Source organism: Canis aureus, chromosome 23 (assembly GCF_053574225.1).
Source record: "Canis aureus isolate CA01 chromosome 23, VMU_Caureus_v.1.0, whole genome shotgun sequence".
Classification (NCBI taxonomy): Eukaryota; Metazoa; Chordata; class Mammalia; order Carnivora; family Canidae; genus Canis; species Canis aureus.
The window spans coordinates 44,610,827-44,634,870 of NC_135633.1; the positions used below are offsets into that span (position 1 = coordinate 44,610,827).

The following is a 24,044-nucleotide window of genomic DNA, read 5'->3' on the forward strand; positions in this document are numbered from 1 at the left end:
TATAGAGTATTTTCCTCTGCAGTAGAAACCTATTCAGGCTGCTATCTATCCTTTCCCTTCATTGATTTTCTTAATTACACCTCAGAAACTGCTGCTGTTTGGTCAGCAGAAGCTGTAGCTCCTGTTATCTTGATGTTTTTTAAGCTAAATCTCTTAAAATTGTCAAGCCATCTTATACTTGTTTTAAATTTTCCAGCTTTAAATCTTTCACCTTCCTTTTGCTTTAAGGCTTCCTTTTTCTTGAATCATATTAGAGTTTATACGTGTCTGTCTTGTAGCAATTGTGCACCGACAGAAAAGCTGGGTTTTCAGTATGAGATAAAAACTTATTTTGTAAAAAGTGCAAAGTTTTCATATCTGTTGTTGTAACTACAGCTATAAATGTCTTTTTTTTTTTTTTTTTAATTTCCTTAACACTGGATTCATGTATCTTGAAATGGCAGGCAATCACAGCTGCCAACCACAATCCATAGTATATAACAAGCAATGCAACTTTTTCTTGTATTGTAATGACTTATTTCTGCTTCTTGGGAGCACTTCCAGCATTGCTAGTGGTACTTTGTATGGGTCCCATGATGTCATTCAGAGTATTGCACTAACACAATGAAAAATACACAAGAACCACAAGACACCACTTTTTACCACTATATGCAATTTATGGAGAGATGAATTGTGACACTAGGCTGATGAAATACTTGTGCTCACTGCAATAGCAACAAGACATGGCTAAAAGATTTTAACAGTAGTACAGTAGGTACTATAGTGAATTTTATGGAGTTATGACTTTGAATCTTTGTGCTTGTGTAAGTTTTGATCAATTTTAACTTTATAATTTCTATGTGTTTATGGCAGTAAATGATAAAATAGGTTAATAACTTACATATATTTTATGCATTCATGACATATCCAACTTTTCTTAATTTTTTTCAATATAGTTTTAAAGACTTCATTTATTCATTTGAGAGAGAGAGCACAAGCAGGGGGAGGGGCAGGGGAAGAAGCAGGATCTCCACTGAGCAGGGAGCCTGATGTGGGGCTCAATCACAGGACCTTGGAATCATGACCTGAGCTGAAGGCAGACACTTAACCAACTGAGTCACCCAGGCACCCTAATATTTTTCAATATTTCCAGGCTACATGATTCATCTGTGAGTTTTTTCAGATTGTTGCAAATCTCCAAATATTTCCCAATGTATTTATTGGAGAAAAAAAAATGTATAAGTGGATTCACAGTTTAAACCCATATTCAGGGTCAACTATGATAGCTTTCATAGTCATCATTATTTCACCTAAGAATTTCAACATATAAAGTACATAAGAAGAGGTTTACTTAAAGTTACTTTTGGAATGCTTACTCACATTTGAAAGTGAACATTCAGGCATAATAGGAAATCTAGGTTATGTGCCCTTCTCCCGCTTACTTGCTATTATTAGCTTGGTGAAATGACAGCTGACCGTACAGCCACATAATTGTTGATTATGCACAAGTTTTAGAAGTCATAAATTGTATTAAAGTAGTTGGTGATTTGGCCTTCCTGAATTTGAAGTCAAAAAGCAGCAGATGTTGACTGAAAACCAAAGACAAATCTCACTGCTTCCCTGAATGACCTTTGATGTCTGTGGTTTCTTAAACTACAAGCTTTGTGCTTATGGCACTGTTGTTTTACTGAGGTTTCTTAAAACGATGGAGAAATGTGACTGGGTATGAATAATCTGGTATAAAATGAACTAACTTCTCAAACTTCCACTAACAGTTTGATATTTTTCATAATATCTGCATTTGGTAATTGTGGGCATTTACAAATACAACTCTTCTTATTTAATTTTATAGAAGTAGGAAAGCATGATTTTAAAGTCGTTTCTTAGTTAACCACATTGTTTCACAATTTTTAAAACTGTCTAAAATGTGATTAATTGACTGCTAGCCAGATCCTCATTTGGCTGCTGAAGAAGAAGCGAAAAGAAGAGAAGAATGGCAAAAACAAGTGGCGCGGGAGAGAATGGAACAGCATGAAAAGGCACACACACGGGGTTTCCAAGCAATGAAGAAGATACATTTGGCTCAAGTAAGAATTCTGGCTGGGACCACTATTGGTAGATGGAGTGATAGACTTTAGAACTTACTGATGAGTAACTAGTTTCAAAGTACAGAGGTTACAAAGAATGTGAAAATAACAGTCTTTGACTCATGCCATTTCAAATTTCCTAACTTTTACTTCCAGTTTCAAATTCAGACTGAGTGAATCAGTTCTCACATTGTCTGTTACTGTTCTAAAAGTTTTTATAGTGATGAATTTGTTAAAAGTTAGATATCTTAATCAGCCAGAAATGACCTGAAAAGAAATTACTTTTCTCTTTTAATGAATTGCATTTCTGGGCAGCCCCAATGGCGCAGCGGTTTAGCGCCGCCTACAGCCCAGGGTGTGATCCTGGAGACCCTGGATCAAGTCCCACGTCAGGCTCTCTGCATGGAGCCTGCTTCTCCCTCTGCCTGTGTCTCTGCCTCTCATTCTCTCTGCGTTTCTATGAATAAATAAATAAAATCTTTTGAAAAAAATGAATTGCATTTGTGCTCTGCAAATTTTAGGATTCTGTTTATTAAATATTTACTAAGCAGAGCATTTGTTGGCTTTGCAGAGTCTTGATTCAAAGGTAGAGTCATGATCCTAGCTCTCAGGAAGCTTTGAAAAACTGTCCCAGAGCTATACAATATATATGGCTTTATACTTTTAGCTTCATTTCTCTCATGTTTATCCTGAAAGATAACATAAAAATGATTCATTTTTGAAGTCAAATTATTTCTTCTGTATTTTACTAATACATGTGAATGTTTCAAACACTCATGTGAAGAGTGAGCTTTTAAGTATTTCTGTGGGAATTTAAAAGCCTTAAAGTTCCTTGGTATAGTTTTAACTAATTTATACATGACCTCCCTTAAAGTTTTAGATTTTATAAACTGGGAGTAAATTATGACTAAAATAGCTGATTGTATGAATTATTACCAGTAATTCTTACCTAAGACTTAAATTGATAGGAAAAAAATGTGAAAAGCAATCATAAACTGAACACATTCTTCCTAAATCAGTATGTGTAGTGGTTAAGAAGGTAGACTCCACAGGCTGCCTGGTATTTTCTCCCTTCCTCACTGCTTAACTGATTGATCTCAGGCAATTTACCTAACATCTCTGAATTGTTTTATAGTCTGTTTTTGAGGACAAACGAATTTAATAAAGCCCTTAGAATTATGCCTGGAATTACATAAACTAACAGCAAATGTCAATGGTGATAGTAGTTGTTATTATAAAATAATTTAAGTAGAATAATATGTCATACTTTCAGTGAGCCAGAAATAGTATATTTATTCAAATAACTTTGAAGTAAATTCAGTGAAATCATTTGAATCTTATTGTAAAAGAAATGACTTTGTAAAACTTAACAGAAGACTAAGTAATGTGTGTATTATCACTTGGCAAACACTATTACACAGGCTTTCTGCCCTTTTTGTAGACTTAGTGTCTCTTACATGAGAATGGTAATCAAAACCTGCAGTCTCACCACTGGTAGGGGATTTCCTTTTCCCTGTGGAGCCTTTTTGCTACAGACCCCATTGTGCCTTGGGATCTTATTTCCTGCTAGTGTCTGTTGTAACTAGTATTTGGCCTCTACCTGCTTCTCCAGTAATATCTTTTTTTCTTAATCATCCTCCGCACCCTTTCTACCCGTATCCTAGAGCAGTGTACTCTTCTCAGTGCCCCATGCCTTCATCTCCATGCCTCTTGCTCCAGTTATTGTTTCTTACTTGAACTCCATCCTCTTCACCCCCGTCTATCTCATCCTCAATTCAGGAGAGGAGAGGTCTTCTCTTATCTTCCTTCACTATCCTGCACCACCAGAATTTAATTAGATAACCTCACTAAAACACTGTACTTATTAAACTTTCATATTAACCAGACTTTTTAAGCTTAAAGAGGTACATACAGATCCCTTTTCATCATGGGGAATTCATAAGAGTGTGAAGTAACAAGAAATATCTGTTAAGCCACAGTCACTCTGGGTCTTGGTGCTTACCTGGGACTGTTACATACTGGTGGCTGCAGAGAGAACTGGAACAGAGAACATTGCAGGAGCCCCAGCAGCTTATATAGACTGTCACTTCACAACCATCCTGAGAAGGGAGATTTGTAAGCAGCAATTTTGAAGCTTTGTGGTTTAAACATACTATCCTTTTGTAATACTAATACTTTTGTAATTAGTATTTTACTAATTACCTGTTTGTTGATCTCTAGGCTAGGAGTGAGACCGTGTTCTTAGCATCTCACATGGCATCTGGCTTTCAATTCATTTTTTTTGAACATATAATTAATGTCTTTATGACAGAATACGGGGGAGGGGCTGGGAGGGAACTCTAGTCCCTGTTTCTCATGATTTCCCCACTTCTCCCTTACTGTAAATGTTACTGTCTGCAGTCTGTGACTGAACTGTTGTTGACTAAGTCCCTCTCTTCTTGAAGACTCAGGAGAAACTAATGAAAGAACTCCAACGGCTACAACAAGAGGACCTAGCTCATCGGAGGCAGAATGTAGCACAGATGCCACCACAACTAGTTGAACTTCCGTACAAACGCAGTGAGATGAAAGAAGATTGGCAGAGAGAGCTGGAATTTGCCTTTGAAGACATGTACAATGCAGACAGGAGTAAGACACTTTTAATAAACTTTCAACAATGCTTTTAAGTGTTTTTGTGGGAAAATACATTTGTATTGATGAAGCCGTTTCTATGTTGGGATAAGTTCCCAGGTTGAAAGTGGTCCTAATATTTTAGACTTAGAAATTGTAATGGCCTTTAAAATCTTATGCTGAAGTTCTTTTTAGTCATTTCAGAATGGAAACCTATCTCTGTTTCTTTATTGAAAAGTGAAAGGAAACCTGATTTTGCGTCTTGAACCAGAACCTTTGCCCACTGTGACTGATCAGATCCAAGATGAAGAACTGGACCTTTCAATGGAACAAGAAAAGTTAGGAGAAACTGAAAGCATTCCGGTGACAGAAGCCGAAACAATATGTTCTAGTGAAGCAGATGGTAAAAACTCCTCCTGACCTGAATATTACCATATTTCATAGAAAAATGCTAGTAATTTGCCAATAGGAAAATCTGATCTAATTTAATCCAAACAAATGACTAATACTAGGGGGAGTGATGGAAGAAAAAAAGCCATGTTTTTAGATTTCCATCATTAAAATCCTTTTCATATACATAGGAGGAAAGTCTTTTTTTTTTTTTTTTTTTATTTTGGTTGTTTTTCTTGTTAAGATTTTATTTATTCATGAGAGGCAGAGACACAGGCAGAGGGAGAAGCAGGCTCCATGCAGAGAGCTCGATGTAGGCCTCGATCCCGGGCCTCCAGGATCACACCCTGAGCCAAAGGCAGGCGCTTAACCGCCAAGCCACCCAGTTGTCCCAGAAAAGTCATTTTGTTCACATGAACATATAATTGAAGGTTTTTAGGCTGAGTTAGATGCTCAATTCTGAATTCCTGTGAAGGCTCAGCATTATCTTTAGACTTTAATCAAATCACCAAAGATACTTTTACTGTTTCACCCACCTTTTTTAATTTTTTAATTGGGAATATTATTCAAATCTCTAGTTTGTCAGAATTGCAATTCTTGCCTTATCCAAAGGAACAGTTACTTTCTGGCTCCTGCTGATCCCATTTGGAATTGTTCGCTTGATCTTGCCAGCTCTCTTGATTTTTCAAAAGAATCTAAGAATCCCATTGATTTTTAAAAATCCTTTTTTTAAAATATTGGCAACAAATTTCTTAAATATGAGTGAGTCACAGACTAATGATGATTGAAAGAAGCCAGGCAGAAAAGAATACCTAAGTATAATCCCATATTTATATGAAGTTTAAAAAAAAGTAAATAGACAAAACTAAACTGGTTTTGAGATTAGAACAGTGGTTATCTTTAGGGGTGTATTGAGTAGGAAGGGGCCTGAGGGAGCCTAGTAGGTGCTGGTAATGTTCTACATAATGATCTGGATGGTGTTACGTAGGTATATGTAAAATTTTTCAAGCTGTACACTTAGATTTTGTGTATTTTATTGTTTGTAAGTTAAAATTAGAAAGTATTTTTTAAGAAGTATGTCAGACAAAACTAGAATTTACCAGTTTTCAACTTAAGTGGATTTCTTAAATTTTATTCCTTGATTAAACCAGAGAACTATGTATTTTCAACACAGTTTTTGTCCTTTTAGAGAGTTGTTTGTACTATGCTGAATTTTGGTGTTGTATTATCAACCCATGGTGGGGGATGTTTGGGAAATAACTTAAAAGATTTTTTTTTAACTGAAGATATCTCTTTATGGAGATAGGTGGGAGAAATTTTTTCCAGATAGAATAATTTGGGAGTACCTGACTGGCTTTAAGGTTATAACTAGTAATGTTTTCCTCTGTAGCCTACTAAGAAGTGCAGAACCATATTTGGGACCCCTCTCTAGGATAGAGTATAAAACCTTACAGAACATATTTTGTTTGTTTAAGATTTTATTTATTTATTCATGAGTGATACACAGAGGCAGAGACACAGGCAAAGGGAGAAGCAGGCTCCATGCAGGGAGCCTGATGTGGGACTCGATCCCGGGACTCCATGATCACGCCCTGGGCTGAAGGCAGGCACTAAACAGCTGAGCCACCCAAGGACCAGAACATATTTTGAATGCTAATCTTGCATCAGTTAATTATGTGATATGCATTCTGTCATCATTAGCAAGCAGAATAAACATTCTCTGTGATAAATTTTTAAGCTTGAAATTGGTGTTGCATATTGTTGAGAAATAGTTGAATTTTGGTGCCTTTATTTAAATTTAAATTGAAAATTATTCCTAGTTGTAAAATTGCAGTTGGGGTCAAATATAATTGTATGTGCTGTTAAATTATAAGTGAAAAATAGAGAGATATAAAGTGCTTTTATCTTAACTAGTGTTTGTGGTGGTTACTAAGTATAATAGAATAATTTGCTTAGTATACAACAGGTCCTAAATAAGGTTTTTTTTCTTTTCTTTTAGTTCCCTTGGCAGTAAAGACCCACCAAGTCCCTTCAAAAATTCTTTTTAAAAAATTACTAAATAAGATCCGAAGCCAAAAATCTCTCTGGACTATTAAATCCATGTCTGAGGATGAAAGTGAAGTGACTACAACTGTTAGTGAAACAGAGAGTAAAGCACCAACAGTCGAATCAGGAGCGACTTTTGGCGAAGAGAGAACATTATCCTCTGTGCAGGAACAAGGTGGTTCTCTCCAAGAGTCTCATAACACACAGACCCTTTCTGAGTTGTTAAAAAATACGTTCATTCCTGAAAAATCAAAGAATGGTGGTCAAAAGGAAGAAAATGCTTAAAGCCCATAGTGCTGCTACTTCAAAGGCAGTAAATGTTAAAAACCTTCATTAACCTTCTTCCAGACACTTTAACATAGTAGTATTTTGTATATATGATTGACCCTTGAACAAAATGAGTTTGAACTACATAGGTCCAATTATAGGCAGGATTTTCTGCATAAATAGAAGATTTTTGGAGCTTGTGACAATTTGAAAAAACAGAGAAACTGCATAGCCTAGAATTACAGAAAAAATTAAAAAGTAACGTATTTTAAGAGTATCATATGTAATACATATAAGATACAAAATATGTATTAATCAACTGACATTGTCATTGGTAAGGCTCCTAGCCAGCCATAGGCTATTAGTTTTTGTTTTTTAAAGATTTTTATTTATTTACTCATGAGAAACAGAGGCAGAGACACAGGCAGAGGGAGAAGCAGGTTCCTCACAGGGAGCCCGATGCGGGACTCAATCCCAGAACCCCGGATCACGCCCTGAGCCAAAGACAAACGCTCAACCGCTGAGCCACCCAGGCGTCCCACCATAGGCTATTAGTAGTTAAGTGGGGAGTTAAAAGTCGTAAGTGGGGGGTTTGGCTTCTAACTGACATTTTCCAAGGGTCGGCTATATAAAGTCCAATGTAACTGAGGAACCAAAATTAACCAGTTTTAGTTTATTTTTTGTGCTATAGTGAGCATCCATTTAGCAGTCAGCCTACATCTTTATTTCCTTAAGAAGAACTCTTAAAAGAATTACTGAATCAAAGAATAGGAACATGTTAACAGCTTTTGAATACATTGTATTATTTGTTTCTTTCACAATACCACCAGATATTTGGTTTCTTTGTTACTCTTAAAGAAGGTTTTTTTGGGTAGACAAAAAAGCTGTTAAATAAATTTCCAGAAGTTATAAAGGTCAAGGCAGAACATTATCTGGAGGTACAGACTAACAAATGAGTTGTGATGACATAATTCCTCTTTGATTTTTCTTTTTAGAGTTTTGTTCTCTGTATTTTTTTTTTTTTTTTTAATGTGATTGGACTTGTATGGAAGTATTTTGCTACCAGGCTTCTGAAAGAAGTGACTTATAGTCTGTGTCCAGTTTCTGGACTCTATCCTAAGTACAACAGGAAACCTTCTGGAACTAATTTCTTCACTTGACATCTTGACACCACCCTCAGTTTTCCTGACTTAATGGCTCCTCCTTCATGATTTCCTTTGCTGCTATTCTCATCTCTATAACCACTAGTCATTGTACCCTGAGCTTGTTTCTCAGATCTTTTCACTCTCCCTAGTTAAATGCTCATGTCATGACTTTACATTACCATCTTTATTTTGATGACCTCAGGTGTTTATAGCCTTGACCTATTTGAACTCCACTCATTTAGATTTCTATTTGACACCTTCCCTTGTAGTTACATCTTAAACTTTTCCAAAAGTGGACTCTTAATATCCCTCCCCTACCCCACTTTTCCCACATCCTTCCACATTTCAGCAAGTGGCAATAACATTCTCTTGCTCAAGTCAAAAAGCTTGTCATTTTAGTTCCCCTTTTTTATATCCTACATCCAAATCATCACAAATCATGTTGGCCTCACCCTTAAAACCTATCCACATTCCAACTAATTCTCAACACCTACCATCCTAGCTTAAGCTACGTTTCTTGTCCAGTGTAGACCCTTGCAGTAACCTCCTGACTGGTCTGTCTTCAGATTTTTTTTTTAAGATTTTATTTATTTATTCATGAGAGACACAGAGAGAGAGAGAGAGACATAGGCAGAGGGAGTAGCAGGCTCCATGCAGGGAGCCTGACATGGGACTCGATCCTAGCTCCCCAGGATCACAACCTGGGCTGAAGGTGGCGCTAAACTGCTGAGCCAACCAAGGCTGCCCCTATCTTCAGATTTTGCACCTCCCTGCTGCATTCTAATCCCAGAGTCATCCTATTAATCCCTCATGTCATTCCTCTGGGGGAAGCCCTCCAACAACTACCCAATTCATTTGGTTAAAACCAAAGTGCTTATGGGGCATCAAAGCCTTATATAATCTATGCCCACACACACTGCCTCCCACCATTTCTTTCAACTTCCGTTTCCCTAACTTCATTTTGATTTTTTTTTTTTTTAAGATTTTATTTATTTGAGAGAAAGCATGTATAAATGAGAGGACACAAGCCGAGGGAGAGGGAGCAGCAGGCTCCCCACTGAGCAGGGAGTCCCAGTGCAGGGCTAGCAGAGCTTGATCTCAGGACCTGAGGTCATGACCTGAGTCAAAGGCAGCCATTTAACTGACTGAACCATCCGGGTGCCTCTCTGACTTCATTTTCAACCACACCTTCCTCCCAAACCTCTCTCCATAGGCGCTGGCTTCCTGGCTATTCCTCAAACATAGCAAACGTGACTTACGTGATTTTACAAATTGCTGGTCTTTTTGGCCTGAATGCTCTTGCATATTTCTATGCAGTACTCCCACTTCCTTCAGATACTTGCTGAGACCTAGCTTTCTAAGCAAAGCCTTCTCTATTCACTCTGTATAAAATGGCAAGTTTCTGCACTCCCCTTCTCCCATACCCCTCACTCCCCATCCCTTTTACCCTTCTTTTTCTCCATTGCTCTTAACGTCCACTCCTTCCATAGCTCTTACCAGCATCTCCTGGACCGTAAATTTACTTTCTTGGCTTATTTGCTGCTTGTCTTGACACTCGACACTGTATATCCTCTAATTCCAGTATAATTGCCATTGAAGTTAGGAATTAGGCTTTGTTCATTGCTGTATCCCCAGGGCCTGGACCAGTGCTTTATACATAACAGATGCTCAGTTAGTATTTGTTGGATTGAGTAGCTTAAAACAAGAGAGGTAAGTTAGGAACTCAGATGTAAATATGATATTTAAAGCCATGAACATAGAAGAACTCTTAGGGGGAAGAATTTGGTGAGAGAGTGCTTATGAGACCATTTGAAAGACTCCAGTATTTAGAAGATGACTAAAGAAGGAGCAGACAGCAAAGGCAGTATAAAAGGAGTGGCCAACAAAGTAAGAGAGAATATGGTTTCAGAATTCAGTAAAACAAGGCTCTTTCATTGTCAATCCATAACCAAGTCATTTTTTTTTTTTTTTTTTTAAAGTCTCTGTATGAATAGGCTTTCTCCAGCTTCATCTTGCTTCATTCATTCTCTCCCTTGTCTGGCCACACCTCATACTCATTCCTGTGCATCCCCACATTCTTTACCTGGCTGATTCCTCCTTGCCTTTCAGATGTCTGCCTAAATGTCATTTCCTGAAACAAATCTCACCTGAGCCCTTAGTCTAATTCAGATTCTCCTGTGATACTCTACTGTCTAATCCTTTATTTCTTTTATATAGCACTTAGCAGTTTCTTGTTTTGTAATTTTTTCTTAAGATGATTATTTAATGTTTCTGTCATCCCACTTGCCCTGTAAAACCTCCTTTTAGGGCTTTTTAAAATTTGTCAGTGTATCCCCGGTGTGTACCACATAAGTAGAATAAGTGAGTGAGTGAGTGAGTGAATGCTTGATGCAGAGTTCCTGACTACCCTGATACGATCCAAGAAACTGTTTTAACTTCCTTCTCTGATCTCAGAAATAAGAAAAATCCTTATATCCAAAAATGGCAGGGATGCATTGCCAGTCCTTAAGCTTCTCTTTTTGAACTTAGGTACCTTGTTTATTCTATTCCTCTGTGCTTTTCCCTTGTGTTTGAAACTATCAGTAAACCTTTTTAATCAATTCTTCATTTTTTTCCTTTTGGTTCACAATTTTAGTCTCCCATCTGTCTTCTTAAATGAGGCTTAAGTTTAATGGATAAGTATGTGGTCATCTGGAACATGACTGGATCTTAACTACATGACTGGATCTTAACTAAATGTGACAGATGGACCAAAATTGAATTGTTAATCTGAATGCAGGTTTTTGTTGCTTTGTTCACATTTAAGGTTACAGTGATAATATGTTTGTAATAATGTATCCATTACAGTTGCTGAAAGTGATACTTTAACAGTTGATTCTGGACCACTTACTAGTGAAGAGAAACCACTTTCATTGGATACAGACTCTGAAAGGGAACAAGGTATTTCTTTTTATCACATTTTTAAATTAAGCTTGCTTACCTTAACATTTTTTTCCTAATAAAATTACATTTGTGATAAATGAGTAAAGAGAATTATGGCAGTGTCAGAATTCTAAATTATTTAATTTTTGATTTGGGAATTCTCTTAGAAATAAAGGAAGTTCAGCCTATCCCAGCTGTAGCTCAGAGTTCAATTCTACTTCATCCTCAAGAAGAAGCAGTCAGAATTAGAATGGCAGCAAGGCAGAAACAGGTAATCTGAAATTCTTATTTTTAGAGATTTCTTTCTTCTAGGTTCTATAATTTTGTTTGATCAGTGAAATTTGTCTTACTGTCTGGCTACTTTTGGTACTACTTATTCTGTCTTGTCTTATGCATTCAGCTGATAGAGAATACTTCATCTTTGCTTACACTATTCATTTGATCCTTACTGCATTTTGTTTTGTATTTGTATTTGTATATACTTTTTGTTAAAGACAGACGGTCTTTTCGAAAATTCTGTTTACGTAGGTTCTGGTGCAATGCTTTATACATACTAAGGACTCTATAAATATTTGGTGAAATCAGCTAGACTTTATAAACTCAAAAGCTTTTTTTTTTTTTTAAATATTATTTCAGAAGAAAAATTGTTGATTCAGCCTTCTTAACTGTAATTATGGTCTGCTTTAATACCAGACTTTTTTTTTTTTTTTTAACACAGATTACCTTGAAAGAGGTTAATTGCTACTAAGCCAGTCGATTTATAGTCCTAGTTTTTATGAAAAAACAGCTCGGGAGTAAGAATTCTATAGACCAGTATTTCTTCTCAGATAAGTTGTTTTCTAATCTGTATTCTAAAGTAGTATTATCCAATAGAGCTTTCACTGGTTATGGAAATGTTCCATATTTATGTCCAGTATGGTAACTGCTAGCTGCATGGGCTATTGAATACTTGAAATATGACTAGTGCAACTGAGTGACTGAGTTTTCAGTTTTATTTAATTTTAATTCATTTGAGTTTTATTTTTTTATTTTTTATTTATTTTTTTATTTTTTAATTTTTATTTATTTATGATAGTCACAGAGAGAGAAAGAGAGGCAGAGAGAAGCAGGCTCCATGCACCGGGAGCCCGACGTGGGAATCGATCCTGGGTCTCCAGGATCGCGCCCTAGGCCAAAGGCAGGCGCCAAACCGCTGCGCCACCCAGGGATCCCTCATTTGAGTTTTAATAGTCACATGCAGCTATTGACTATTAACATTGTAGTTCTAGAGATAATACAGAACTGTAAATGGTCTAAGTTCAGTGGCTCCTATGAGTAAGGCAAAGTAAGGAAGTTGCAGACAAGAACTCAGCTGTAGCCACTCTTGCTTGATTAGAAATAGGTAAAATACCAGATTGAGACATTTTTTTATTTTAAAAACAAGATCGTTCTTCATTATCTCTTGTAGAAGTGTTCCTCTTAATAAAACTTCTATACATTCTTTGGTCTACTTACTCAGTAAATATTTATGTGTTGTTATGTATGTTCCAGGGATTGTACTAGGTGCTGGATTTAGCACGTAACCAGTCAGACTCAATCCTGTCCTCACGAAACTTGGAGCTCTTCTGACATATTCTAATACTTGGTTGGATCTGTGTGTGTGTGTGTGTGTGTGTAATACTAGAGTTTATGTGTCATCCCTGTGCCATTGTCTTCCCGTCAGTTTCACACCTGACAGAAGATGCAGAATGTTGCTCATGTATTATTTGGCCTCTAGATAACCGCACCCCTTGATGGGTATTCCTAAGAAGTCAAAATATTTGTAAGGCCTTGAGAGTTTAATTTATTCAGTCAATTTTTCTTACTGAGAACTCTGTAAAATTAAAGATGAGAGCATAGGATTTGGCTGAGCATCATCTGCTGCTTCTCTGGAGGTGGGAGTCTTCAGTGCTGAGCAAGCTTTCTCTGTGCTCTCACAAGAAGCAGTGTTTGTTTTCTCCTTCCCTTTCTCTCCTTTCCCCTTTTCCCCCTTTCCCCTTTTCCCATCTCACCCTCTTCCTCCCTCTGGTAGTGGCAATAACATAAAACATTACTACCTCCTTCTCAGATAACTGGCATTCTTGGTGAGGAGATCTGTTTCTTTTCAATGTTATACATAAAAACTTTTCTTTGTATGAGTTTATTGATAATAGAGTGGTAGTACTTTTTTTACTTAGATAATGGAAATAGAAGAGCAGAAGCAAAAGCAGTTGGAGTTACTTGAACAGATTGAACAACAGAAGTTACGATTAGAAACTGATCGCTTCAGGGCTCAGCTGGAAGAAGAAAAAAGGAGAATGCAACAGACTGGGGTAGGATACAGGAAATCTCATTCCTACATAGATTGTCGGGGGATACGAACATATGAGCAGTCATAGCATTCAGGAAAGTAAAATGTATTTCTAATTTTTCTTTGGTAATTTTTTTCTGTATGTGTGTATGTGTGTATCTGTATAGATACACTGTAACACTGTGTGTATCTGTATAGATAGACATAGGTATATGTATATACCTTATAAGCTTATACAAATCTAATGGCTTTCATCTTTCAGTTTCTGGAGGGTCCCAGGTCTCCAGGATCATGCCCCGGGCTGAAGGCGGCACTAAACCGCTGAGCCACCAGGGCTGCCTGATCACTTCATTTCTGAATAATGGAAGTACCAGTCTTTCTTGTAAAAAAAAAATAAAGCTATACAAAAGTTTATAATTATAGAACTTCAGTTTGCACAAAATACTTTAGTACTTGTTTCTGGATTTGCCTTTTAATTAGTAGCTTTGTCTTTTAGGTTGGTATTGCTCCAGGACCATGCACTATAAATTCCGATGAAGAGAATCATAGGCAGATGATTCGTAACTATCAACATCAGCTTTTACAACAAAACAGGTAATTGCTAGGATATAATTTATATGTGATACAGAGTGTGACTGCATCTTCCAGAAATCACTATGAATGTTGTTCCTTTTGCATCATGATAATGGCCAATCCTAAATTGCTGTTTGTTAATTTTAATGCATAGACACTTGAGAATATAGGGCATTTTTTCCATCAAGAAAGAATAATGGTTTTTTTTTTTTATGTTTGTTTTTGGTAGGTTTCATAGACAATCTGTTGAAACAGCCAGGAAACGATTACTCGAATATCAGACCATGTTAAAAGGAAAGTACCCATCCGTGTTAGCTACTTCATCAATAACTGATTCTCTTATATCAGTATTACCACGGAAACCTGAAAGACCCACTGTTACATCAGAGCATTGGGATCAAGATCAGAGACCCAAGTTGAGTCCTAATAAATATCAACCTATACCATCCTCACAGATCTCCGAATTAGAACCAGATTATTTTCAGGTTCCAAGACAGAGTCTCTTTCCACAAAGACAGGCAGAAACAACAACAGACACATTAATCACTTCAGATGTTTTAGCCAAGCAGTCTTTGGAATCACAGGAACAGCCTAAGCAAAGTACCGTTTCTATAAGTCATTCTGTATTCAGCCAAATGCAGGATAAATCCTTGCCATCTTCAGAGAGTATTATAGCCCAGCAGGGTAATTTGAAGGCTCTCCAAGAACAGTTAGACCTACAAAAGGAAGTTCTTCAGTCAAGACTGGAAGCCCAGGAACAATTGCTTTTGTACAAACAGAAAGAACTGGAAGGACAGACTGGCCTCTCTATATCCCTTCCAGTAAGATCTCTGGATTCATTTGCTACACTGCCTTCTGCCAGAGCTGAATCAGGGAGAATCCAGGCATCTTCTCCAACCTGGGGTGATACTGCAGTTCCCCCAGGCCATCTTGGGGTCCCACAACTTCCAGATAGGCTTTTGAGTTTTTCACAGCCGGTCTTATCACAGCAAGATAATTTTACATTTCTCCAAGGACAGTTAAATACTCAGAGAGATAGCCTTCAGGCTAGGCGAGAAGCCCAGGAAGTATTACATGTACATAAACAGAGTGAACTGGGTAGAAGAATAGGGTCTGGACAGACTGAACCCCCTTCTCTCCCTTCTCAGGTAGCTCAGCACCTATTTACTTCACTACCTTCTGCTGGCACTCATTCTGGAAAGATCCAGGAGCAGTATTCATCCGAGAGTGAGAAGGGACTTCTCTCAAGCCAGTCTGAAAACCAAAAATCTCAGGATGGGTCTTTGAGTTTCCTACAGCACTTCCTACCTTTGCATGATAGTTTGAAGTTGCTCCAAGAACAGCTGACTACACAGAGGGATGCTCTTCAGGCTAGGCATGAACCCAAGACAGAATTGCTTTTGCATAGACAAAGGGATTTGGGAAACGGTAAGTCTGGACAGAGGAGTTTGTTATTTTCACCAGTGGTTGCTCAGCGTTTAGTTGCTTCACAAACTCCTGCTAAAACTGAGCCTAGAAGAATTCAGAACTTTTATTTATCTGAAAAGGAGAGTGTTACTCCCTCCAGTCATCCAGTAACCCCGGCATTTCAGAATGTTTCTCATAGTTTTCCACAGCATAACCTGCCACAGCAAGAAAATTTGACACTTCAAGAACAGTCACACATGCAGAGGGTAATGCTTGGTGAACAAGAAACTCAGGAATTTGTACACAAACAACAACATGAATTAGAAAAAATAATTTCTCCTGAACAGACTGGCACCTCTTTATCCCTGTCCCAGGTAGCTGAGTCTGAAAGATGCCAGGAATTTATGTCAGTCAATAGTGATGGTACAGTCCCCTTAAGCCATTTAAAGATCCTGAGATTTCAGGAAAGACTTCTGGGATATTCACCACATACTCGACCTCTACAAGATAGCTTGGAGGGACACCAAGAATGGCCAGACAGAGTGAAGGCGGCACTTCATTTTAGCCAGAACACCCAAGGAAATATATCTTCGGAACAAACTGACTCCTCATTCGGACCCCAGTTAGGACAGCCTTCATTTACTTCGTTCCCTTCTGCTGAGTCTGGTACAACACAGGAACCTCTTTCAACAGAGAGTGATAGTAAAAGCCATCTTCAGATCCCACAGTTGCAGGATAGGCTTTTGAGGTTATCCCAACTTATCCAGCCTCAACAAGACAATTTGAAGGCGCTTGGAGAAAGATTAGCTACACAGAGAGAAGCTATCATTCAATCTAGACAGGAAGCTCAGGAGGAATTACTTTTGCACAAACGGAAGGAAGGAATATCTCCTGAGCAGGTTGGCACCTCTTCCTTCCTACCCTCAGTTGTACAGCATTCATTTGCTTCATTACGTCTTAGTGAATCTGGAAGAATCCAAGAACCTTGTTCAACTAAGAGTGATAATACAGCTTCCTCAAGACATTCTGAGATACCAAGATTAACTGATAGAGGTTTATCACAGCCTGTTTTACCTCAAAGAGATTACCTGATTGCACTCCAACAAGAACACTTGGATCCGAAAGGAAATGCCCTTCCGTGTGGCAAGAATACCCAAAAAGAATTGGTTTTGCCCAGCCAATATAAATTTGAGGAAGAGTTACCTTCTGAGCATTTTATCCAACCTCACCATGATGATTTGAAGGTACTTCAACAGCAGTTAGAGATACAGAGGAAAACTATTCGATCTAGACAGGAAGTCCAAGAAGAATTAATTATGCAAAGACTAAGTCAATTGGAGAAAAGGGTATCATCTGCGCCGACTGGCTCTTCATCATTATCCCAGGTAGCACTGCCTGTTGCTGACTCTGAAAGAATCCAAAAGCCTCTTACAGCCAGAAGTAACAATACTGTTCCCTCGAGTCATCCTGAGACCCCAATATCCCAGGATAGACTTTCGAGTTTATCACAGACTGTTCTGCCTCAGCAAGATATTTTGACAGCACAATTGGATTTGCAGAGGGAAGTGATACAGTCTAATGAGAAGAGTGGGGAAGAACTGTCAGACAGACAAACACAGTTGACTGAAAGTGAATCTTCTGAGCATGCTATTCCCTCTTTGTTTTTACCCATGGAAAGAGACCATTCATTTATTCCACTGCCTTTTGCTGAAGTTAAATCTAAAAACAATTGTGAATTGTATTCATCTAAGAGTGAACATGCAGCTCCTTCAAGCAATTCTGGGATCCCCAAATTTCAAGATAGACTCCTGTGTCTTTCACAACCTGTCTTAACTCAGCAAGATAATATAGAACTTCAGAAGCAGTTGGATCTACAGAAGAAAGTTCTGCAGTATAGCCAGAAAGCCCAAGAAGAATTGCTTGTACAGAGACAAGCAGCACTACAGCAGCAGATACAGAAACATCAACAGACTTTGAAAGAGTTCTTTAAATCCAGTCAGGTATGTGTTAAATTTAAATACCTAGGAATTAAATAATGGAGATAACATGACTCAGACAAACTAGATGTTTGTTTTTTTAATATTGAGACTAAGTGGTTTGACCTTAACTGCTTTAATTTTCTACCTTAAACAATGTAAATTAAAATATAAAAATTGGTCTGCCTTACCTTGTGTTTATAAGGTTAATACTTGCTTGAAGCTCAACTGATTTTGAGCAGTAGTTTGACATAGCCAAATGCAAACACCATCGAAAACGTAGATTATCAAGGCACCTGGGTGGCTCAGTCCATGAAGTGTCTTCCTTCGGCTCAAGTCATGATCCCAGGGACCTGGGGTCGAGCCCCAAAATCGGCTCTCTGCTCAGCAGGGTAGCCTGCTTGTGCATACTCTCTCCCCCCGCCCCCACCCCCCGTCGAATAAATAAATAAAATCTTAAAAAAAACCACATAGATTATCATTTGAAGTTTTATTATAAGGGGTTGTGAGCTTACCATACCGTAAAATGAAATTGCAAAATGACTAGTTAGCAGAATTTCTTTTATGCAAATAGCACATCTTGTGCTTTCTGTTACCACTTGCTTGACGTTTGTATTTGAATCAAAATTAGTCCCATCTTTTTCCTTAAGTAACAGTATCACCCACCTTTTCTGAACAACTGGCATGATTTTAGACTGATGGGCAGTTAGACCTGCTGTTTGTTACTGAATTGATAAGAAGACTCTGGCTCGGTCACATTGACATTCATGGTTTCATTGTAGGGGAGAGGCATATATTCTGAATATGAATGTGTCCATTTTATTTTAAAAGGCCCACTTCCTAAATCTCAGATTTAGCCTAAATAAAATTCTGTAAATCCTTTGGCTTTCAAGAGAAGCTTGAGTTGAACTCAGAGAACTTAAGTTCTAGGGATTTCCTGGTCTTTTTATGGAAAAGTAATGGGGAAAGAAAAGCGGGGGGAAACGGGCTGTACCCAAGTGTAATGTCTTACTGAAAGATACAGTGGAGGCTAAGTTTTCAAGTTCAATCCCTGTGAAAGGTTATACTTTTCTTTTTTTTTTTTTAAATGTTTTATTTTTATTTATTTATTTAATTTTTATTTATTTGTGATAGTCACACAGAGAGAGAGAGAGAGAGGGGCAGAGACACAGGCAGAGGGAGAAGCAGGCTCCATGCACCAGGAGCCCGATGTGGGATTTGATCCCAGGTCCCCAGGATCGCGCCCTGGGCCAAAGGCAGGCGCCAAACCGCTGCGCCACCCAGGGATCCCTATACTTTTCAATGGAAGTATCACTTTCAGTATTAGAAGCATTTCTCATTTTTTAATCTCTAAAGTTGTAATAGTGTGATTGATGGAACTGTTTATTTGGTTGAGGTTCTAATTTAAGAAGAGCAATACACATCTAATGAATTCTTCACATGATCCTTGTCCTATGCCATCCCCACCCTTAATTGTCCACTTTTTCAGATAAGTAAGCCCAAAGCCGAAAATGACACAGAAACTCAGAAGCTCAGAGAGTGGCTTCCTCAACTCCAAGACCTAGCAGAAGGTGATCAGGGAAGCATTAGTCCTGCAAGTAGGAGCAACTCTGGTGATAATCAGCTGCTTTCAGGAGAGAGTGATACCAAGCAGAGTGGTAAGATAATTGCATACTATTGTAACTATCCTGATTATTTTTTTGCTTTCGCCTCCCTCAACTTGCTGCCTGAGGAAAAGTTTGTAGTATGTTAACAGATTTGTACTATGCCTGACTTTGTCACTGACTTGATAGGCGAGCTTCTGGACAAGCAACTGGGCAGGAGATCCTCAAAGCCCCCTGTAGCAAAAGTTAAATGTGGATTGGACTTGAACCAACATGAACTTAGTGCTATACCAGAGGTAGAATCACCAGCAAGTGGCAGAACTTCTGTACTAGGTAATATATGGTTTGATAAAATTTTTTCACGATGTTAATTTTTTTGTCTTGAAGAAACAGGCTGTGAGTATTCAGGAAAGAAAAAAATGGTTTACATGAATAGTATTTAAACTTTGGACTTAAATGTGACATTAGGTAACTAGTTTCTCGTAGATGGTGAAAACCTGTTTCCTGTAGACAAAAGTTCTTCAGTATCCTCTGCTTCTGACACTTTTGCTTCCCTCTACTTCCTTTCATATCTGCCTCCTAAACCTGTTTCTTGGGGCACCTGGGTGGCTCAGTAGGTTAAGCATCTGCCTGGAGTCCCAGGATCCAGCCCCAGGTCAGGCTTTCTGCTCAGCAAGGAGCCTGCTTCTCCTACACTCTCTGTAGGCCGCCTATCTGCCCTCCCCAATCATGTTCACATGCACTCTCTCTCTCTCTCTCTAATAAATAAAATATTTATAAATAAACCTGTTTCTTTAGGAGGAACTTTGTATTTTCTTTCCTGCTTTTCAACTTGAATACCTTCACTGCTCTTGTATCTTTTATAGGATGATTATGCTTTAAGGATAGTTATAAGCAGGAATATTTCTTCTCTGTACTTCTCCCTGAATGTAGTTATCTAGGAAAATTCTTCCCTGCGATATTTAGTAAATATCTCCATTTGAATTTCATAATTATTTTTAGGTTTCAGACTCAAGTAAATAACTCATCAAATTTATCAAAGCAATTTTTTTAAAGATTTTATGTATTTATTCATGAGAGATACAGAGAGAGAGAGAGATAGGCAGAGACACAGGCAGGGGGAGAAGCAGGATCCATGCAGGAGCCCGACGTGGGACTTGATCCCAGGTCTCCAGGATCAGGCCCTGGGCTGAAGGCGGCGCTAAACCATTGAGCCACCTGGGCTGCCCCAAAGCAAATTTTTTTAAGGGGGAGAATTAGTCTTGTCACTAGAAAGGTATCTAGAAGTGTATTATTAACAGCTGCTTTGGTCTTACGCCATAAAATATTGTGCCTTTGTTTCTGACTGAAAAAATTAAGAAAGGTAGATTCAGAGTAACTCTTAAGAATCAGTCCCCTTTCTTATCTTATGGAGGTTATAATAATTTTATTTATTACTCAGCTTTGATAGCTTTTCTCCTATTTTGCATTTTTTGGCAAACCACAGCTGTATGGGAATTAGTCCTTTTCCCTGCTTTAGAATATGCGTTGGGAAATTCTCAGCATTGATTCCTATGATTTATCGAATCATGTTTGAGATTGCAAAAATGTCATCTTGTCTAAAAGGAAAAGCTATATATTCGCTCACCACTTTATCCTTGAGCCTTTTTTCAGGGACAAGCAATTACATGTAAATCTTAACATTCCCCTTGTCTTTCTCTCTCTGACACCCCATAAAAATCACCAATTCTTAGTTCTCCTTGTTCAGTTCTGTCATCTGTCTGCTTGTTGCCACTCCTACTCATTAATGCAGGCTATCATTTCTCTCTCGAGTGGCTACTATAGCTTCCCAAGTCTTCCTGCTTCTAGTCTAGCTGTACTCTCCTTTCTCCATGGTACATTCGGAGTAATCTCCCTAATCTCCCTTGCATCTCCCTGTTTGAGACTCTTCATTGGTCTTCTCTTTGATTTGAGGAATAAGTCTGCATTAAGTCTCAGTCTCCAGCTTCACCTTCCAGGCCTTTCATGATCTTAAGAGTGAGGTTCAGTGTCCCTTTTCTGGTGAACGTGGCCTGAATGATCAAGTGTCCCTCTCATGAGCCTTTGGAGCTTTTATCCTAGCCCTTATCACACGTTGGGTAAAACTTTTAGTCAAAATATTACAGGCAAGTAGTTTTAAAAGACAAACAGTGCTAAAAGGTTATTCCTGCCCCTCCCCACCCATTACCCCTGAACCTTACCAGCCACTTTTCAGTCTTTTATGTGTTTCGTATATTTACCGTAGTGCTTGGCAATGAGTTTTTAAAAATCAAGTTAAATTACCCTCATGCTAATGTGTAATTATTTTTCACTGCTAAAAAAAATTAGTGTACTATAATACTCTGTTTTGTAAAACTTCTTTTCTATAGTAAATTCTCTCCTTTTTTTATTAGCTTAAAGTTTCTGTTGGATGTTTTCTCACACTAATACTTCTATCACATACCTCTAATAGAAGGTGAGATCACACCAGTTTCTCTGAAACATCTTCCTGTTAAAATTGGGGGACCTATGTCAGTTCTTGGGGCGGTGAAAAAGTCTTTCTTTATATATTAAAGCACAGGTATACATAAAAAGATAAACAGTATATCTGTGGTTATTAAAATTTCATAGAGGTAGGAGGCATTTAGACCAAAAATAATGGCTACAGACTCCTTAGGCAGCTGATGATAAAGCCATGTTGAAAGCCACTGATCTGTGGCTAGGTGGAGCCTGGTGGCCCAGTCAGTTAAAGCATCTGCCTTCAGCTCAGGTCATGATCCCAGGGTGCTGGGGTGGAGCTCCCTGTTGGGCTCCCTGCTCAGTGGGGAGTCTGCTTCTTGTTCTCCCTCTCCCCCTCCCCCTGCTCATTTTCTCTCCTCTCTCTCTCTCAAATAAATAAAATCTTAGGGATCCCTGGGTGGCGCAGCGGTTTGGCGCCTGCCTTTGGCCCAGGGCGCGATCCTGGAGACCCGGGATCGAATCCCACGTCGGGCTCCCGGTGCATGGAGCCTGCTTCTCCCTCTGCCTATGTCTCTGCCTCTCTCTCTCTCTGTGTGACTATCATAAATAAATAAAGAAAAAAATATTTAAAAAAATAAATAAAATCTTAAAAAAAAAAAAAAAGACACGGATCTATATTGATCCTCCAATTTTCTTCTCTAGTTTCTTTTGTTTTTGGTTTTTATTCTGGAAGAATTTCCTCAATTTTTTTCTAACTTACGCATTTTCAATTTGACTATCAAATTGTGTTTTCTAAAAGCTTACTCTTTTCCTGTTTGGGGATTTTTTTTTTTTTCTTTTTCATAGCATCCTGCTGTTGTCTCACAAATACAACATATTACCTACCCTGAATATATATAGTATTTTGTTTGGGTTCCTATATTTCTCCATTTGTCTGAATTCTTTTGTTCCTTTTTTGTTTCCCATTTTTAAGGAGCATTTCTCTAATGTCTTGCATATTTGAGTGGGATGCTAAAGGCGAATTAGAAATTCTGTAAGGGGCGGGACCTGTTTCCTGCTGAATTTCATTAGGAAAGGGGGTTTCTCATTGGGTACCCTCCATTTAGTATCTGGGATTCTTTTCCTGGAGTCTGTTCACAGTTTAGTTTCTTTAAGAGAAGATCCTCACAAGCTTGATCCAAGTCTGGCTGTTGCTATGTTGAGGTGCAGACTTGAGAACCCCTGATTTCCTTATGGCATTTTCACTTCCTCCCACCCTTGCTTCCTTTCAGTTCCAAGGCCCCTATTTTCAGAGTGTATTAGGTTCCATTTCTCCAGAGAATAAATAAACCTTTAGTATCCTGTAGGGTTGATGTTGAGGGACAGGGACCTTTGGAGATGGGATGGATGTGTTCCACGTACATATTTCTAAACATTCTCCCTGTTTTCAATTCCCTGTTGCACACTTTCCTTATGTAATACCTGGTATCCTAAGTGTTATATTTCAGTGATTACCACTATAATAGCCATCCCCATGTTGCCACCACTCGGGTCAAGAACTAAAACCTTAGAGAACTCCACATACATGTCCTCCTAATTCCTGTCTCTCCATTCTCTCAGGATAAACCTCTATCTTGATTTCTTATACCACAGATTAGCTCTGGCTATTTTTTACTTTATTGTGTGAACACATTATACCTTACAGTACTATTTATGGTTAGTGAATTCTCCAGGCATTTTTTTCCTGTGCTTGGTCAATACTGAAGTATTATTTGGTGTTGGAAGTGGGACTATCATTAAAAAGTTAGTAAAATCAAAATGAAATAATTTAAAGGCCTGAGTGAAAGATAAGTGGTTATTATTTTTCTTGCTACATAGATTTTTACCTGTGATCTAAATTGCTATTTTCATTTGAACTAACTCTAGAAACATAAGTGAAAATCTAATGAGTCCATATTTTCTTTCTCCCAGGTAAACCAGATTTTTATCAAGACAGGGACCCCCTAAGGGTCTCAATAAGCCGAGAACAAAGTTTATTTGGCAGCCCACTGGACTGTGATGCATTTGGTTGTCTTTACCCAATTGCCCAGGAGAACATCTGTGGTGATGACCCCAATGAAGCAGGTGAGAGAAATAGGAAGTAGAATTGCTGTGTGCAAGGAGATGTAGACAAAAGATATTTATTATAGTGTAATTTGTAATAAGAAATGGTGAATAACTCTAGTGATGGTTGGTAATAGAATCATTATAGTGTATCTATACTTTGTAGTCCTTTGTACTTTTTAAATGAAGGT

The 24,044-nt window shown here is 38.1% G+C and overlaps 1 protein-coding gene and 1 long non-coding RNA gene across 6 annotated transcripts in view; one reads left to right on the forward strand and one right to left on the reverse strand.

Annotated features, from left to right (window-relative positions):
- Nucleotides 1–24,044, forward strand: part of CEP295 (centrosomal protein 295) — a 52,782-nt gene that overhangs the window by 18,353 nt on the left and 10,385 nt on the right. For all 5 annotated transcript variants that reach the window (XR_013362423.1, XM_077867451.1, XM_077867453.1 and 2 more), the window contains 12 exons: nt 1,926–2,066; nt 4,511–4,694; nt 4,915–5,079; nt 7,066–7,287; nt 11,372–11,464; nt 11,614–11,717; nt 13,642–13,776; nt 14,251–14,348; nt 14,557–17,734; nt 19,200–19,368; nt 19,504–19,647; nt 23,722–23,874. Coding sequence is in view for 4 of the 5 variants with exons in the window: in XM_077867451.1 (XP_077723577.1) it covers nt 1,926–2,066; nt 4,511–4,694; nt 4,915–5,079; nt 7,066–7,287; nt 11,372–11,464; nt 11,614–11,717; nt 13,642–13,776; nt 14,251–14,348; nt 14,557–17,734; nt 19,200–19,368; nt 19,504–19,647; nt 23,722–23,874 (4,786 nt within the window). In the remaining variant the exon portion in view is untranslated. The remainder of the gene's footprint in view (nt 1–1,925; nt 2,067–4,510; nt 4,695–4,914; nt 5,080–7,065; nt 7,288–11,371; nt 11,465–11,613; nt 11,718–13,641; nt 13,777–14,250; nt 14,349–14,556; nt 17,735–19,199; nt 19,369–19,503; nt 19,648–23,721; nt 23,875–24,044) is intronic.
- On the reverse strand, nt 2,641–4,331 carry LOC144295506 (uncharacterized). The gene is made up of 3 exons (XR_013362637.1): nt 4,269–4,331; nt 4,069–4,165; nt 2,641–2,755 (listed from the first exon to the last, which is right to left on the reverse strand). It is a non-coding gene; the product is annotated as an uncharacterized LOC144295506 (long non-coding RNA).